This window comes from Vipera berus, assembly GCF_964194415.1.
Source record: "Vipera berus genome assembly, chromosome: 13".
Taxonomy (NCBI): domain Eukaryota; kingdom Metazoa; phylum Chordata; class Lepidosauria; order Squamata; family Viperidae; genus Vipera; species Vipera berus.
The window spans coordinates 16175745-16195073 of NC_138216.1; the positions used below are offsets into that span (position 1 = coordinate 16175745).

The following is a 19329-nucleotide window of genomic DNA, read 5'->3' on the forward strand; positions in this document are numbered from 1 at the left end:
TCTATCCCTCTGTTAATGCAGCCTAGCACTGTGTTGGCTTTTTTGGCAGCTGCAGCACACAGCTGGCTCATATTTAAGTGATTGTCCACTAGGACTCCGAGATCCCTCTCACAGTTGCTATTATTGAGTCAGGTAGCACCTATTTTACACCTGTGCATTTGGTTTTTCTTGCCTAAATGTAGAACTTGACTTTTTTCAGTATTGAATTTTATTTTGTTAGATCCCAATGTTCAAGTTTGTCAATATCCATCTGTAAACACAGTGTTTTTGTGTTTTGTTAAGTCTGTTCCCAAGATATGCTTACACTCATGGAGCAAAAGGAAGGTGTATAATGTGTATCTTTCAAACTGTGGAGTGGTTGTCTTTAGTGAAGAAGCTAACCCTGAAAAGGAACCAAGTTGGCAGTTTGTTCAGAATGAAGAGGACTTGCTTCTACGGCAATTCTTCATTTTAGCCAACAGAGGATAACAAGAGAAAAGAATTGATAATTGATAAACTGCACCTGTAGAATGACTAGCCATCAATGTACAACTTGTCATTTCAGTTTGGTTTTTTAAAAGTACCTTTTTTACTGAAATCAAATGCAACAATAACAGTTAAAACAAAATTCAAATGTGACAATAGACAGCACCCCCAGCCCAGCCCCAACTGCTCAAGAAAAAGGAAGGAAGGAAGGAAGGAAGGAAGGAAGGAAGGAAGGAAGGAAGGAAGGAAGGAAGGAAGGAAGGAAGGAAGGAAGGAAGGAAAGGAAGGAAGGAAGGAAGGAAGGAAGGAAGGAAGGAAGGAAGGAAGGAAGGAAGGAAGGAAGGAAGATTTCTAAACACTGGAGAACATTTCCTTAGATCAATTTCTTACTCAAACTAACACTTCACACTGTTAATGAAAGTCATTTTCACTCATTTGTTTCTTTCACTTCATTCTTTCAAGGATTGCAAAACCACCTGGCCGCTGGAGAATTGACACACTCCATTACAGAGGTTTCAATTTTCAGAGTAGAGTCAAGTACAATTTTTTTGTCCAAAGCAAAGGATCCTCGAAATCAACAAGCAACATAATTTTCTCTGCATGACTCAATTTATGATGTCAAGTGCATTAATATTAGTACTGTGATTCTAGCTGTATCTAAACAGAAATAATTTCTACTGAGGTCAGTTGAGCTTATTCCAACTTTATCAGTATATGGAAAATAGTTTGATATTTTATTCTTGGAGAAAATAAAGACCTAACTTTTAAAGTTGAAAACACTATCCAAACACAATATGGCAGAGTGAGAGAACCCACTGAAGTGCCCAGCAAGATAAACAACTGGATAGCAGGTGCCTAATTCAGGCAGAAAAGGTGCCCATTAGCATTTATTACAAGATGCCTGCCAACACGCAAGGGAGAGAAAGGAAGAAAGAAAGTACAAGACAGTCCATATGGCACACCCTGCCATACATCAAAAACATTTCAGAAGCAGTAGAACGCAGCTTCTGAGATCTGCTAGTGGACATCGCAGCTACTATGATTGTTGGACGAGCAATACAAAAACAGCCAGGGAAATGATTGAAGTCTGGGAAACAGTCCTCTTGTAAGTCAACAGGAGAGTTGGTTTAAAGGTAAAGGTAAAGGTTCCCCCGCACATGCGTGCTAGTCGTTTCCAACTCTAGGGGCCGGTGCTCATCTCTGTTTCAAAGCCGAAGAGCCAGCGCTTGTCCGAGGACCTCTTCGTGGTCATGTGGCCGGCATGACTAGACGCCAAAGGCGCACGGAGCACTGTTACCTTCCCACCGTAGTGGTCCCTATTTTTCTACTTGCATTTTTTACGTGCTTTCAAACTGCTAGGTTGGCAGAAGCTGGGACGAGTAACAGGCGTACTCAGAAGGTGAGGGCTGTGCAGCACAAGGAAACAACAGCCAACAACGTAATAGCCACCCATCAACACCCCAGTCAACAACTAAAGAGCGACACACAACCAGGCACCACCTAGTCTATACTACACATAGAATAACCCAAAGCACACATTCCGGTAGAGAGACGTTCCCTGAGGATTAGCGTCAACATGAGTCTGAAGACTAAATCTCTGGTCCTGGTGACCAACCCAGATTGGATCCTAAAACATTATCCTGGGACACATCCTGTATATTTGCCTTCATTTGTGAAAGTCCTAACTATTCATTATTTAACAGTCAAGAGACCGTGAGGGTAAATATTTAGGCACAGGGAAAGCATCAGCCGTCTGGTAGTAACTGAAGACAGAATGGGGGTGGAGGGGAGAAGAAAAGAAAAAGCTGAATTTAGTTTATATCCACACTATTTCCAACAGCTCCATCATAACTTCCTGTTTTTTGCAAACACTCCTTGCTTCTAACATATCCATACACAGTTTATACAATCTCAAGAGCACAACATGAAACCAATTCTGTACTGCAGAAAAACAAAATAGTCACAAAAAGATTACATACAGTGAGCAACTCTCCTATAAATACTGTGTAATTCAACCCAGCAGCTTTACTTATACCTGTCCTGGCTCAGCAAGCTCTACCATTATTAAAATGGTCATCCAGTCAGAGTCAACAAGGACAAGAACTCGCTCTGGCTTGATTTGCACTTATAGACAATGAGAGCTTTCCACTGATGTAGCATTTCTTGGAGACTTCCAGAAAGCTGGATTTCGACTCCCAGAATTGAAAGTCCAGAGAGCTGAAATCCACCTATCTTAAATTTGACAAGGTTGAGAAACTCTTCATTAATGAAACGAAGTTTATTTTCAGGCCCCTGATTGTACACAAAATTGGCTGGATCCAAAGAAAATCTTTTTCTCTGTAAATGTATTTACTTATTATTTTATCAAATTTATATTCCACTCCACCCCCAACCCCGCATCTCACAAGTGACATACCTACAAAGAGTGCTGGATACAAGCAGGCTTTCGGAGTCTCTACCAAATCGGTGAGCAGAGAATTGGAGGTGATTTATTTGGCTGGATTGCTAATCTGAATAACGTGATCAAGGAAGATCAGGAAATGCCCACTTGCACCCCCAGAGACCAACATTCAGAAAAATTTCCATTCAGGAAAATTGTGACATAAAAAGAACCGAACTCAGTGCTGCTGAAGAAAAGGAAAATATAGATACAGGCAGTCCTCAACTTACAATATTTCATTTAGTGACCGTTCGAAGTTACAGTAGCACTGGAAAAAGTGACTTATGACTGTTTTTCACAGTTACGACTGTTGCAGCATCCCCAGGGTCAGGTGATCAAAATTCAGACACTTGGCAACTTGTTCATATTTATGACGATTGCTGTGTCCTGGGGTCACATGATCCCCTTTTGTGACCTTCTGACAAGCCAAGTCAATTGAGAAGCCAGATTCACTTAACAACCGTGTCACTAATTGAACAACTGCAATGATTCACTTAACAACTGTGGTAAGAAAGGTCACAAAAGGGGCAATACTGACTTAACAAATGTCTTACTTAGCCACAGAAACTTTGGGCTCAATTGTGGTTGTAAGTCAAGGATGACCAGTATAAGTTAAAGTTAAGGGCCTTGTAGTCCAGAGTGACTCAAATTCTACACTAGCAGCCCTTTTTTCAAATTAATCATAAGGTTCCTCTTTGATTTTCCTTCTCAGTTAAGGCTGTTTGAAAATGAGCTGTTAGAAAGAAAGAAAGAAAGAAAGAAAGAAAGAAAGAAAGAAAGAAAGAAAGAAAGAAAGAAAGAAAGAAAGAAAGAAAGAAAGAAAGAAAGAAAGAAAGAAAGAAAGAAAGAAAGAAAGAAAGAAAGACCTCAGGCACACATTTCTCCAAGTGTCTGTATTTTTATTGCGATTTTGTCTAATTAATAGTTCTTGCAAACCATTTTCCCTAATATAAGACATTCTGCCCCTTGGTTCCATGAATATATGTATTTCATGAATATATAGACTTTTTCCAAATACTTTTAAAATTGTTATTGCTATTACTGGGAGCCTAAAAAGCAAAATTTGAAGAAGGGTAGGTTCTAATGAAGAAAATTTTTTACTCTGTACATTGATTTGAAAATATGACTGAAAGTGTTTTTTTCAGACCCAGAGAGAAAAGATATCAATCTAAAGCGTATTTGGGGAAATCCGTTGCGATAACACAAAAAATGAAGTGGCCCTTTTTAAAACTAATCTCATGTTATGATGCTTCTGGCTCATTAGTTTCCCAGCACAAGGCCACCGCCACAGGAAAAAGTCCATGTAATGCTGGCAGGGTAGGTAGTAAAACAACAACACACACCTCTCCTGATTCCCCCCCCCCCCCAGTATCAATAAAAATTATGAGAATGTGTGCAGTAAGATGAACAGAGACAGCAAAGCTAACCTGTTTAGAGCTGCAGTAACCCTACTGTTTTATAAAAAGAGGGCAAAGGCAGTCAAATTATAAAAAGCACCATCTAACATTTAAAACAAAGTTGGGCAGAACAAATATTGATGCAACGTTGGATTTCTTTAAGTGGGGTCCCCAAATCTGCCATTTTCTGTTTCATCTGCTTTGTTCCTTTATCTTCAGGACTTCTTCGCCTTTGGGCCTCCAGGTCTTCATGTGAACCAGATGGATTTTTTTTTATTGAAAAGTTTTACAGTACATTTTAACTTTAACAATCCCCCCTCCCCCCACCCCTACCTAACCCTCTCTATCCCTCCCACCCATTCCCCCCTCCCCCCCCCCCGACTTCCCAGAGCTAAATACAGGGTATAAAAACAAAGAACAATCATAAGCATCCATATGCTAACAATAAACTATTAATTCTATCACCCTCTAGCTCATATAAAATGATTACAAGCAATATTAATATTACATATAAAAAGAGAAGAGAACAGAAAAGGAAACTTACTCAAATGCTAAATGAAATTTCTTAGTCCCATATTTGTTCTGGATATAATCAATCCACTTTTTCCACTCCATAATATAACGTTCTTACGAATGATCTTTCAGGTAAGCCGAAAACTTTGCCATTTCCGCCAGGTCAGAAACTTTTAGAGTCCATTCTTCTATAGTCGGCAGTTCCTCCTTCTTCCAATATTGACCTATTAAGAGTCTTGCTGCTGTGATTAAATTCAACATCAACTTAATGTCCACAACAGTAGCATCTGTAATTATGCCCAATAAGAACAATTGCAGACAAAACTTTATCCTTTGCTTGAAGATCTTCTGCATATTCCACCAAATTTTTATCCAAAAAGCCTTAACCTTTTTGCAGGTCCACCATATATGAAAATACGTTGCATCTTCGCCACCACACCTCCAACATTTAGGCTGATAATTCGGATACATACTTGCTAGCTTTTTAGGGTCTAGATGCCATCTATAAAACATTTTATAAAAGTTCTCTCTTAGGTTTTGGGCTTGCGTAAATTTTACGTTCCTCACCCAGATCTTTTCCCACGTGTCCATTGTAATAACTTCTTGGATATTCTGAGCCCATTTTATCATACAATCTTTAACAAGTTCTGTTTCTGAGTCAATTTCTATCAATGCAAGATATATCCGTTTGATATGTGCTGGACCCTGGTTTCTAATTTGCTTTATCAAATTTTCATCGGTCATTGAAAAACCAATTTTCTGATCTTCTTTCCACCTGGCCCGTAACTGAGTATATTGAAACCAAGTTTGAACGATCTTCTCATCTCGCAAGAGATTGTACAGCTTCAAACACCAGACATTTCTTTCCAAGCTTAAAATCTCCTTATACGTAGTCACATCATGTTTGAAGCCAACATTTATGTTTTCTATTGCGTGTTTTGGGATTGCCCACAACGGCATCTTGTAGTCTAACTTATGTCTATACTTCTTCCAAACTCTCAACAATGCCTGTCTTAAAATATGCACTTTAAACACATTATCTACCTTCTTATCATACAACAAATATGCATGCCAGCCAAATAACAAGTCATGGAAATTGATGGAAATTGAGGAGGTTCTCCTAGATTCCAACCCCTTACTGCATCTCAGCCACAGTGATGCCATGTTTACCGCTGATTCCCCTGCTTCTCTACTTACCACCCCTCTTGGAAACTCAAACACCTATTGAGTTCCTCTCCTTGAGTGGGTTTTTGAGATCCTGTAATTTCCACTGATGAAGCTTTTCCATTCACTCCTCCATCTGTTGTGCCTTCCTGCCTGAGTCATCCATGGGGGGGAGAGGGGAAAGGAGGAAGGGAAGGAAGGAAGGAAGGAAGGAAGGAAGGAAGGAAGGAAGGAAGGAAGGAAGGAAGGAAGGAAGGAAGGAAGGAAGGAAGGATACAGCCATACCTTCAGCAGGACAGCAACTCAGATTTTCCCTTTCCAATCCACCCCTTAACTACTATACAAAACAGGGTCTTTAAAGCTTCTGAATTTGCACAACATCCCAAGCTTCATTGGCTTTAATTTTGGTTAGGTTTTTTGAGGCTCAGCAGCTGTTGGAGTGGTAGTGTTGTTGTTGTTGTTGTTGTTGTTTGCCTAAACTCAGTTTTTTAGTGAATGAGTCAGTGAGTGAAAAGCAAGAAAATAGATTAATTCTGGTTAACTGTTTTGTATGACTGCTTTGGTCAAATAAAAGTCAGGAGCAGGGGGGACAGAACTGGGGGTGGGATCCCTCTCCCTCTTCTTACCAACCAAGACACGACATTGGGGCAGGGAACAAGAACAGGCAAGAAATCTCCAAACCAGGTTTCTCAATCTTGGCCAGTTTAAGATATATGGACTTCAACTCCCAGAATTCATGTCTGGCTGGGGAATTCTGGGAGCTGAAGTCCAAACATCTTAAAGTAGCCAAGGCTGAGAAACATTGCCTAGGACAGGGCTAGGCAACCTTGGCTCTTTTATGACTCGTGGACTTCAACTCCCAGAATTCCTGAGGCAGCATGGCTCAGCTTGGAAACCTCTCCCTTTCCCCTCAGCATGGCTGGCTCAGGAATTCTGGGAGTTGAAGTCCATGAGTCATAAAAGAGCCAAGGTTGCCTACTCCTGGCCCAGGAAGTAACAGATTGGTTTGGGAGAGAGTTTATTCATCCCTGATTCTACAAAGGGGTTCTTTCCAGTGTCTTGACACTCCTGGTGTTATGTCTCTCCCTGTCCTAGGACTCCTTATTTGACAGATCCCATGCTTCGGATGGGGATGGTGTGTGTGTGTGTGTGTGTGTGTGTTAGAGAGAGAGAGCCCTTCAAGGTAGGCCAGGTCAAGGAGCTGCTCCCACAGGCTTGATTCTAACTCTGTTTTATTGATCTAAGCTAGAGTCACAGACCCTTGGAAGACAGTTGTGTTTGCCCCTTCTCTCCTCTTACACGCCAATGAACTGAGCAGAACCAGCCAAAGTATCTTCCTTAGTGCCTTCTAAACACATGTTTTTATTTTTATGACTGTTTCTGCACATTTGCTCCAAGGTCATCTCTATGGCTATCCACAATGTGTCAGGAGATTGACCTTGTTGCATCCTTGGAAAGGGGGGGGCTGCAACTGGGGGCGAAAAGGCTTTACACTTCCAACAGCATAAAGTCCAACAGATGTTCAGGACAGAATCTGACCAGGGCATGACCAGAAATGAGAATTACTTGTCATGGGGAAGTAAAGATACTGTTGCAGAAACTAAAGATGGACAAGCACCTTTTTTTTTTTTACAAAAAAGTACTTTTTCACTGCACAGAGAACTAAAACTCATAGTTGTGTCCCTCTTTCCATGGGATGCAAATTTTAATTGTGCGTTTGGAATAAGCAAACAAAAAATAAAAAAAGTCCAGTTGTCTTTTGAAAAAGCACCTTTGTCTGGAATGGTATAGGGCAGGGGTAGGCAACCTCGGCTCTTTTATGACTCATGGACTTCAACTCCCAGAATTCCTGAGTCAGCATAGAGCCGAGGTTGCCTACCCCTGGTATAGGGTCTCCTACTTGAGCAAGGGGTTGGACTAGAAGATCTTTGAGGCCCCTTCCAACTCTGTTATACTGTTATATTGTAACCCTGAATGTTATGGAGGTGAAAGTGTAATTCAATAAATGACACCCAATTGTTATTTTTCTTCATATAACCTATCTCTAATCTAAGGCTTCAGCCTGGGAACGTTTAGAAGTCAAAACAAGCAAGTTAATAAATATCTAAAATTAACAGGATTTATCTGTGTTTTTTATCACAACTTTACCATATTAGGAACATGAGAAGCAGAATGAAAATTAGAAGTCAGTCTGTAACTTTTTCTCACCATCTTTTTCTTTTCTCTCTTCCTCCCATCAATGTCTTTTTGTGTAGGCTTCTTGCTCTTTTAGTTATTTAATATCCAAAAAGATGAACTCATGGTTTTTTTGGATTAAAATAAAACCCAATGTCAGTAAAATAAGAAAAGGAAAGGAAAATGATAATTAGATGTACTCTTGATTCTTTCACATACAATTGATACTGTGTGAATCGATCATTAAATATTAAATGTATTATTCTAGAGCTAATTTGAATTGGAATCTCTTGGACCTACTTTGGAATCAAGATGTAGGATTACCACACAACCCTGTTTCAGCTTTTCCTTTGAAAGTTATTCTCCCACTATTGATATTTCATTGTGAAGCATTTGGAACAGTTACACACGCTGTCCCTGTTTCACACGGCCAGTGAGAGAGGCAGCAGATATTTCTGGAGTGTCATCTTTGAATGTTTCTGACCCCACTTTTGTTCCACCCCATCAGCCTGAGAAGGGAGCAGGTTACAATTGCTCAGCAGCTGTGGAATTGACGCTTGATAGCTTCCCTTCCTCCTGCCTCCCCTCCCTCCCTCCCTCCCTCCCTCCCCCTTCCTTCCTTCTTTCCTTCCTTCCTTCCTTCCTTCCTTCCTTCCTTCCTTCCTTCCTCATCTTCTTTCTTCTTTCATTCCCTCACTCCTTCCTTCCCTAATCCCTTCCTTCTTGTCTTGTTTCCTTCCTTCCTTCCTTTTCTCCTCTTTCTCCTCCTCCTCCTCCTCTATGTTGAAGTGTAGCAGCCTAAACATAAAGAAGGTCCTGAAGAAGAAGGGAAGAAACATCAAGACTGGAAGGTTGGTTGTAAGTTGGCTAAAAAAAAAACAATTTGGGGGGGGGCAGATATGTATCACACCTGGGGGACATTCTTACAACATTACCTAGGTCACATTGTTTACTTCTCTTCCCTGAACAGGGAGAGAAACCAAGATTGTTTTTGTACAAAGTCCAGTGTGATGCCTTTCGGTTGTATAACCTCTAAGTCCATCTGACTCCAAAGTGCCTTTCTGTTTGTCTTTCCCACTCAATTACATCAAATGCACTTTCCATTTCTGCAGATAAGTGCAATCCTGCTATCTCTACTAAGCCTCCACTCGGTTTTCCCAAGCCCCCTCCATTAAGGCGACTGGAGCCTGGACTTCCTTATCAGCCATAAGTGTTCTCTGGCTCTGTCTGTCTCCTGGGGAGCTGTCACAGGGGTTCAGAAGAAGAAAGGAGTTGGCGGAAGCGGAAAGATATAGAAGGCACCTCTGGGAAATGGCATATCCCAGGCTAAGACACAGCACCTAACTAATAAGCAGGATTAGGCCCAATTTGCATATGGTTTACAGACCACCAGGAGTTCCCAGGGCTGGGATCAAAAATGATACCAGACACAGGAAAAGACAAAGGACAACATCCTCATGGATGGATCCATGAAGTCACCAGGGGTTGCATTTATTTTAAAAGGGACCCTACCTTTAGCAACATTAAAAAATACAGAGGATTAGTGCTTGCTGCAGTTTTTCCCTCTTCTCTCACACTAATTACTATCTTGGAAAAATGCTATTTTGGCAAATGTGCAAAGAAGAACAACTAAGAGGATTAAAGGCCTGGAGACAAAAACATATGAGGAACAGTTGCAGGAATTGGGCATGGGTAATCTAGAGAAAAGAAGGACTAAGGGTGACATGATAGTAGTATTCCAGTATTTGAGGGGCTGTCACAAAGAAGAGGGGGTCAAATTATTCTCCAAAGCATTAGAAAGCAAGATAAGAAACAATGGATGGAAACTAATCAAGGAGAGAAGCAACATAGAAATTTCCTGACAGTGAGAACAATCAACCAGTGGAACAGCTTCCCTCCAGAGGTTGTGGAGGTTTTTAAGAAGAGACTTGTCTGAAATGGTATAGGGTCTCTTGCTTGAGCAGGGGGCTGGACTAGAAGACCTCCAAGGTCCCTTGCAGATCTATTCTAACTTGACTTCAATTTGCTAACAATTTTTGAAGGTCTCCAAGAATTTTAATCAAAGCTTTTAGGAATCAGTTCAGGAATGGGCACCACTACATTAGGTGCATACCCTCCACTAGAAATAATAACGTATTTGTTTTGATGAAAATTTACATTTGTGAATTAAAAAAAAAGTTTGGCCCTACTAGAGCAAAACCCTACATGCCCTGTCATGTCAACATCAATCTGATGTTCAAGAGCATCCGTGTTCTCTCTTCAGCCCAGACATCCCTCCAAAGGTCTCTGTGTGGTACCCCATCCTCCTTCCCAGCCGCTGCCAATTTGGATGGATGCTGAAATCAAATGATGATTTAGGTAATATGAGAATTTAGATAGGAGCAGGAAATGGACATAAAAAGGAAATAAAGGTTTATGAACTGATTTAAAAAGATTTTAAAAAAAACATATTTTATTTGGGATACACATGCTTTCTGTCTTATTCCTGTTATTCTCTAACACACACCCCGCATCTGATCTTCACCTTAAATCTTCACCTGCCACGCCATTCCAGATAATTGTGACATGCTGGATAGGGTCTTTGAAAAGATGACAGCTGCAGCCTCACCAAGTGGAAATAAGCAGCCCAAATCTCTTCAGTTATCTCTGCAGACATGATGGATTTGCAGGGTTTATAAGCTTGTTTACAAGTTTACAAGCTTCCTTATCAGGCACTTGCAAAATGTCAGTGCTGGGTGAAAGTGAATGTTCCCGTGAGTCGTATTGCAAACATCCCCATAGCTGGGGGCAAATTATAATGGCTGAAATGGTCTTCAGCGTGGGAGAGATGGGAGATACCCATGTGGGCATGATTGGGGACTCTGAGTGAGCGAGGGGACTGCTGTCATTGTCCTAAGCGTATTCTTTGTTTTTTGCAAATGGAAATAGTTTTTTGATTCTGCAAAAACAGAGAAGGGCATTTCAGAGCCACACTTCTAAAGGGCTCCACTTAAGAAAAAGAAAGGGGCTGGGGGATGCCGAGCTAGGTAACTTCCCCTATACCTCAGAAAAGAAAAAGGCTATCAAGGTTCAGATAGACAAGACCAAATAAATCAGAACTCCAAGGCTTGAGATTTCCTCAAAGAACACGTTTATTGGTTACATAGTATTGGCACGGTCAAAAGTGAAACCAAGTCTGAAATCCCCTTCAAAGAGAGACAATAGTACAAAGTTGAACTTCCCACCCCAGTGCTATGCAATCAGCTACATTCCCCAAGAGAAGAGTTTGGTGGGCTTTCTAACCAAATGCTCATGCCCGCCGCCTAATGACAGAAATGACCTTGGTTCCCACAGGACAGTAAAATCTTTAGACTAGTAAAATTCCTCCGCAACCCCTCCCATTCTTGTGGCAACCTAGAATGAGCAAAAATGGCTGCAGCCAAGTTCGTTGTACAATTGAGAAATGCATTGCAACTACAGCAACTTACCTGCACAAGTCGTCATTGCTTAGCAACCACAACTGGGCAAGTGAGTCAGTCGCTGTCACTAAGCAGAGAATCATGTGACTGTGAAGGGCTTGCAATTTCAATTCCCCTTCATCTGGATTGGAGGCACATATAAACCCCAAGAAGCCTCAATGGCTCTCAGAGAGAGTGCTAACAACCAGATGACTGCAAAGAAATATGATCCTTACACACACACACACACACACACACACACACACACACCCATCCGGTCACAACCGATCCTTCCATTGAGCCCCCCCCCACCACAACTGATGAAGTTTCTCAGATGAGAAGCAAAACGTCGTCTTCTTCCTCAAGGGGGAAAAAAAACATCCAGTTGCCTTTTGAAAAAGCACCTTTGAGTTCCCCTTCATCCATTACGTAAAACACCGTGGTCACAAAACAAAACATCATGTGACTGCAGTTTAACTATTTTATTCTACCTTCTCTATTAACTCAGCTTGTTGCAAGTTGGCTGGGAATCGTGTGAATCAATCAGAAGAGAGCTGGAAGGGACCTTAGAGGTCTTCTAGTCTGATCCCCTTACTCAGGCAGGGGATCCTAAAGCATTTCAAACAAATGGCTGCCCAGTCTCTTCTTAAAAGCCTCCAGAGATGAAGCACCTACAACTTTCGAAGGCAAACTATTCCACTGGTTAATTGTCCTCACTCTTAGGAAGTTTCTCCTTAGTTCCGGGTTGCTTCTCTCCTTGATTAGTGTCCATCCGTTGCTTCTTGTCCTTGCCTTCATGTGCTTTGGAGAATAGCTTGACCTCCTCTTCTTTGTGGCAGCCCCTCAAATACTGGAATACTGCTATCCTGTCCCCACCACCACCACCACCCTAGTCCTTCTTTTCTCTAGACTGGCCATACCCAATTCCTGCAACTGTTCTTCATGTTTTAGTCTCCAGGTTTTTAATCATCTCCATTGCTGAGTGAATGCAGATTGCTTGACTGTGGGATGCTGCACTAGTTGTAAATGTGACCAAAGTCATCCAGCGTTACCCTGTCACACCTCAAATACTGCATCCAGTTTTGGTCACTACATTACAAAAAAGATGTTGAGATTTTGGAAAAAGTGTAAAGAAAAGCAACTAAGCTGATTAAAGGCCTGAAGACTAAAACATACAAAGAACGGCTGCAGGACTTGGATTTGGCTAGTCTAAAGAAAAGGAGAAATAGGGGTGACATGATAGCAGTGTTCCAGTATTTGAGGGGCTGCCACAAAGAAGAGGGCATCAAACTATTCTCCAAAGTACCAGAAAGCTAGAACAGAAGTAATGGATGGAAACTAATCAAGGAGAGAAGCAACCTGGAATTAAGGAGAAACTTCCTAACAGTGAGGAAAATTAACCAGTGGAACAGAAGTTGCCTTCAGAAGTTGTAGGTGCTTCATCCCTGGAGGTTTTTAAGTAAAGACTGGACAATCACCCATCTGAAATGGTACAGGGTCTCCTGCTTGAGCATGGGGTTGGACTAGAAGACCTCCACAATCCCTTCCAGCTCTATTCTGACCTACTATATGGGCATTAGAGGAGGTGGATGGTAAGAAAGAAGTACCTGTAACTGAAGGAGGGTCTCCACTATTGAAAGCACCATATAGGATATACGCTGTGTAAAAACACAGGGTTTTTTTCTCCATGGAAGGGCGAATGGGAGGGTGAAAGACATGTAAAAGCTCATATATGGGGTGGTGGTGGTGGTGGTGGTGGTGATGCAATAAGATAACGCCTGCATCTCTCTGATCGGAGAGCTTAAGCAAAGTTGCACCACTGTGATAGCATTCCCCCACCCACCCACCTTTTAATTAATTTTTAACATCACTTGTCTCTTTTTAAATTTTAAATAGTTTTTTATTTTAATATTTTACTTGTATGCTGCCCAGAGTCCCTCTGTGAAACAGTTGGGCAATTTTAAAATGTGATATAAATAAAAGTGAACACTTGACTTCAGTGTGATGAGGCTGTTCAACAGGCAAATGGAGTGTTAGGCTGCATTAATAGAAGCATCCTTCCCAATACATTCAGCTTCACTCAGATTGGAGAAACTGGAACAGCTGCCGAAAAGGAGAATCAAAAGATAAGATTCTTACAAGGGGTGTCTGAGGAGAGAAATGAGAAGGTTTTAACCTCAAGAAAAGACAATTGAGGAAGGAAATTATAGCATTTGTCCAGAACGATGGGGTTACATAGAACACCAAGGTATCATCTGGGATGTCCCCCCAAGTGGGGATCTAATGAGAGCGGAAGACAAATTCTGGTTCAGTTTGAGGACAAACTTCCAGGTGTAAGTTTAGCACTTGTTCAGGCAAAGGCTGAAATGCCTCAGTTCAAGTATTTTATTTTGGATTTTTCTCCACTTATTGACTGTATTTCCACTTCCAGCCATGACATTTTCTTTTCTCTTTTTTTGTGATTTCATTACTATCATCAAGTAAAACAATAATGAAAAGGAGGACTAGGAGTGACATGATAACGGTGTTCCATTATTTCAGGGGCTGCCACAAAGAAAGGGGGGGAAACTTATTTTCCAAAGCACCAAAAGGCAAGATAAGAAACAATGGATGGAAAATAACCAAGGAGAGAAGCAACCTAGGATTAAGGAAAAATTTCCTAATGGTGAGAGCAATCAACCAGTGGAATAGCTTGCCTTCTGAAGTTGTGGGTGCTCCATCATTGGAGGTTTTAAAGAAGAGATTGGACAACCACTTGTTTGTAATGGTATAGGGTCTCCTGCTTGAGCAGGGGGTTGGACTAGAAGACCTCCAAGGTCCCTTCCAACTCTGTTATTCTGTCTGTTATTCAGGTGGTTGGTAAATGATCATTTGTAAATTGAGGACTATGTTTATCATGAATTTGCCATCATTCTGATTCCCAAGGATGTCTCTGCACCCACAGGAAGCCATGAAGTATTCTTAGGAAATAAAATGGCACATGGCTACACCCTAAACCATGTCATCTTTGTTTTTGTTTTTTACACCCCTGCCCCTCTTTTCTTTGAAGCATAAAGCATAAAATCTGCCTCAAAAGAAGATCAAATATGAGGGTGAAGGTTTGTTCTTTGAGCTTGTGGGTTGATTTCTGAATGTTTTGTTACCAGGCTAGGTAACATCTTCAGCAGAGTTTGGGGGATGTCAGTGTTCTTCTGTTCATAAGGGCTGCAGGTGTGGGGGTGCCAAGTGAGGGTCTATGATGGGTCTTGTGATGGGTCATTCTACACTTGAGTTACAGATATTTGCCACTATTGCAAGATCAAGTATGCTGAGAAGTGATGGATGGAGTACTTGAAGCTATAAGGGTAGTGATCAGCCTTACTAATTTACCTTCTGATCTTTTGTAACTGATCTTGGCCATAGGGGAAATGTTCAAATTCTCATCCCTCACAGCCATTTTGCAAGAACTACACAGCAGGATCCCAAAGACCTGGGATTGTGTCTCTATTGCAATGCTGGAAATAGTTGTGAGCCTAGTAGCACCTATTCATAAGTTCACCCCGCTGAGGATTGCAGAGTGGGATAACTCACCACAGTCAACTCTGCACAGCCAATTCACCATGGCCAGCTCGCCACGGGCCAACTCGCCACGGGACAATTTGCTGCAAGACAATTCAACAATTCAATTTAATTATTTTAAATTATATTAAGAATTTAATTATTATTTTATTCCACTATTTCTTTGATATTAGTGTAACTCTTGTCCTGCAGTGGGTTTTCCCACAGCTAGTTGGCCATGCGGAGTTGATTTGGTGAGTTGGTTGTGGCGAGTTGTCATAGACCTCCCACCCCCCAAGCAGCTCTGTGGCTGCAGTCCATGGAAAAGCACCATTTAAAGAGCCAATGGGCCACCTCTCCTACTTTAGCCTTGGGCTGGAGTTCCTTCTATGGCTGGCTTAATTAGGTGGCCATTGAAGATAATATAGATGTCTGATTCCTCACTGTAGATGGCGTTCTCACGCTCCCGCTTGAACATTCGTACCCAAACCTCGTCTCCTTCCAGGAGGTCCAGCATGAGACTTTGGCTCTGCATGATGCTCCTCTCGCTGGGCTGAGAATAGAGGATCGCCACTTGGTCTTCATTCTTCATGATGTGCAGGTAAGTCTCCTTGTAGTTCCAGGTGTGGACGTTCAGGCTGAAGAAGTAGATCCCGGGGACATAGCAGAAGAAGCTGCCAGTAAACATGTTGAAATGCTTGTAGAGGTTGACAAACTCCCTGTCGAAAGTCACCCGCTGGTAGTAATCCAAACTGTGGAGAGGTTTGCTGCGGCCGATTGAAAAGGCAGCATAATGCTGCTTGCAGGAGTGGCCAGGGGGTCCCACTTGACCCTTTTGTCCTTTCTGGCCACTAGATCCCTGCAGGCCTGGCTCACCTGATTTGCCTTCCATCCCTGCAAGTCCTTGTTCCCCCATCTCACCTTTTTCTCCTATGAAGACAAGAAGGAATAAGGGGTCACAAATTTAGATGGTGTGAGATGGCCTTTTCCAGTTCTCTTTTCCTGCAAAAGAGGGCACCGTGGGAGTAGGGATTTTGATTTTATTTGCTGGATTATTTTGGGCTGAGTGAAGAGCTGGACATAATAGAGGAGATTGTTTCCATAGATCTAGAGGGCTGGAAAGGTGCTCGGTGGTCTTGTGGTCTCAACGCCCTGCTGAGAAAAAGCCCCACTGGAGGACTTTCTCCCTGGTATCTTTCCTGAATGAAAGGATGGGAAGTTAGGGAGACTACAGACTGTCAAGAGATGTTCAAACAGGTAGTCCTTGACTTACAACCATAATGGAGCCTACACATTATGGGTGTGACAGTTGTAAAGCAGGACATCATGTAACTGACCCAGCTTAGAAACTAGGAAGCGCCAAAGAGAACATATTCACAAAAGTAAGAAAATGAGAGAATTGTGATATTCACCTAATCTCATTAGTAGGGATTTTTAAAAATTATTGATCTGTGCATACTTCATTGCAATCCGTAATGCTATTGAGAATGGCCTTGGGAGACCAGGTGAAGAGACACTGCTCAGAGAATGTTCAGATAAGAAATGGGAGAATGGGGGGGGGCAAGAGAAAGGACTGTTAATGGGCTCTAAAAGTGGGTGGGTGGGAGAATTGTACTTTCAGACTGGCATGATTCTGTAATGTAACTTTACCATAAAGTGGACGTAGTGTCAGACCCTCATTTATTTTTTTATTGAAGAGTTTTAAAATACAGTTTTCCTTTAAGAATCCCCCCTTCCCCCTCCCTCCTCCCCCCTCCCTACCTCCCCCCCTCCCCCCCTCCCCCCCCCCGACTTCCCAGAGCTAAATACAAGGTATATATATAAAAAGCAATCATAAACAATCATATACTAACAATTATAAACTCTAAAATCCATCACTCTCTAGCTTATATAAGATAAAACAAATAATAATAATATTGAATATGTATAAAAAGAAACTAAGATAATAAAAGAAAAAAAAACGAAAGAAGACTTATTCAAATGCTACATAAAACTTCTTAACCCTATACTTGTTCTGGATAAAATCAATCCATTTTCTCCATTCCATAATATAGCGTTCTTGCGAATGATCTTTCAAATAGGCCGAAATCTTCGCCATCTCTGCCAGGTCGGAAACCTTTAAAGTCCACTCCTCTATGGTCGGCAGTTCCTCTTTATTCCAGTATTGGCCTATCAAAAGTCTTGCCGCCGTAATTAAATTCAACATCAACTTAGTGTCCACAACTGTGGCATCTATAATTATTCCCAACAAAAAAAATTGCGGACAAAACTTTAACCTCTGTTTAAAAATCTTCTGCATGTTCCACCAGACTTTTATCCAAAAAGCCTTAACCTTTTTACAAGTCCACCATATGTGAAAATATGTTGCATCTTCATCACCGCACCTCCAACATTTAGGCTGATAATTCGGATACATACTTGCAAGCTTTTTAGGATCTAAATGCCATCTATAAAACATTTTGTAAAAATTCTCTCTTAAATTTTGAGCTTGTGTAAATTTTACGTTCCTCACCCAAATCTTTTCCCACGTGTCCATTGTGATGACTTCCTGGATATTTTGGGCCCATTTTATCATACAATCCTTAACAAGCTCTGTTTCTGAGTCAATCTCTATCAATGCAAGATATATCCGTTTGATATGTGCTGGTCCCTGATTCCTAATTTGCTTTATCAAATTTTCATCAGTCATTGTAAATCCATTTTTCTGGTCTTCTTTCCACCTGGCCCGTAACTGAGTATATTGAAACCAATTTTGAACAACCTTCTCTTCTCGCAAGAGGCTATATGATTTCAAACACCAAACATTTCTTTCCAAACTGAGAATCTCCTTGTACGTAGTCAAATCATGTTTGAAGCCAGCATGTATATTTTCTATTGCGTGTTTTGGAATTGCCCACAATGGTATCTTGCAACTTAACTTATGTCTGTACTTCTTCCAAACTCTCAGCAATGCCTGTCTTAAAATATGCACCCTAAACACGTTGTCTACCTTCTTATCATACAACAAATATGCATGCCAGACCCTCATTTATTATATGCTTTTTCTTTCTCACTTCGGGTCTGCCATTCTGTTGGGAGAGGGGAAGAGGATGCTGTGCTATTCTGCTGGGAGGGGGTAGCTTGGTATGTGCTTTGATGCATCGGGGTGTAAATGGAATAAGGAATATGCTCTGGGCCATCTGCCTTATCTCCGTGCCAAGAGGAAACTGCAACCCTGAGAATGGTGCCTGGGAACTGCGCTTATCAGTTTGGTTCCTATAACAACTTCACACCTGAGGATTGGGTGAAATCAAACTGGACATTTGGCCATTGGGGAGGGGTCTGTAAGGGATGCTTTAATGTAACGTTTCGTGTGGGAAAATACTAGAACTTGCTTAATGAAAGGTCTTGCATTACATGTAGCTTGTATGGCTGTGTGTAGGAGATGATGAAGCTGAGGGAGTGGTCAAACGTGTCATTAGTCATGAGTCCCTTCGTGCCCAGAAGTGAGATATGTCCAGCCCACCTTGAATTCCATTGACTCTTATCTGCCGCCAATTTGCTTTGACAGTAGTTCAGATTCTTGCAGAAAGCTTAAGATTGCAGTAAATCCTTATATACATTTGAACTGTCTGATTTCCTGTTTCCCATGCTTGACACTGTGTTTCCTATCCAATCTACCTGATAAGGCTAACACAAAAGGACATACTGATCCAACCCTTGCAGAAAGGGGGAAAATATCAGAAGAGATTGCTTGCCTTTTAAGATGTGGATATCAATGGTGGGCTGAATCTTAGGGAGCGCATAAAGGGAGCCGCTGGTCATCCGTGTGAATCGGGAAGCAGTAATGGAGACGGGCTGCTGGTCCTGCCTGCAACATCGTACACATGATGGAGCCCTCCTCCTCTTTGGGGGCGCCTTTTCACCCGGAAGACCGCTGGCATGCAGAAAATACACCAAGAGCAGGAGAAAGGTGGGATGCATCTTTAACTGGCCAAAGAAAAAAGGGTAAGTGATTTTAAAAAGGAAAGGTTAATAAAACAAAGGAGATCACTGTTGATTTTAGAAAGAGCCAGCATAGTCATACTCCACTTTGTATCACCAGGCTTTCCCAAATTCTTTAGAAAGGGCTAAATCTGGCTCCATTGCTAGGAGGTACTCGTGAGTGGACCTGGTAGCAAAGAATAGTCCCTATCGTGTCTGGATTGCAAAAAGAGGGAAT

The 19329-nt window shown here is 41.6% G+C and overlaps 1 protein-coding gene across 1 annotated transcript; it reads right to left on the minus strand.

The window, feature by feature from the left end:
* Positions 1–15492: 15492 nt before the first annotated feature.
* C1QTNF8 (C1q and TNF related 8) lies at positions 15493–19091 on the minus strand (the record flags this gene model as incomplete). Its single annotated transcript, XM_081337977.1, has 2 exons — positions 15493–16058; positions 18866–19091. The coding sequence occupies 2 exons, from the start codon at positions 19089–19091 to the stop codon at positions 15493–15495; spliced, it is 792 nt and encodes a 263-aa protein (XP_081194103.1).
* Between the last annotated feature and the right edge of the window lie 238 nt (positions 19092–19329).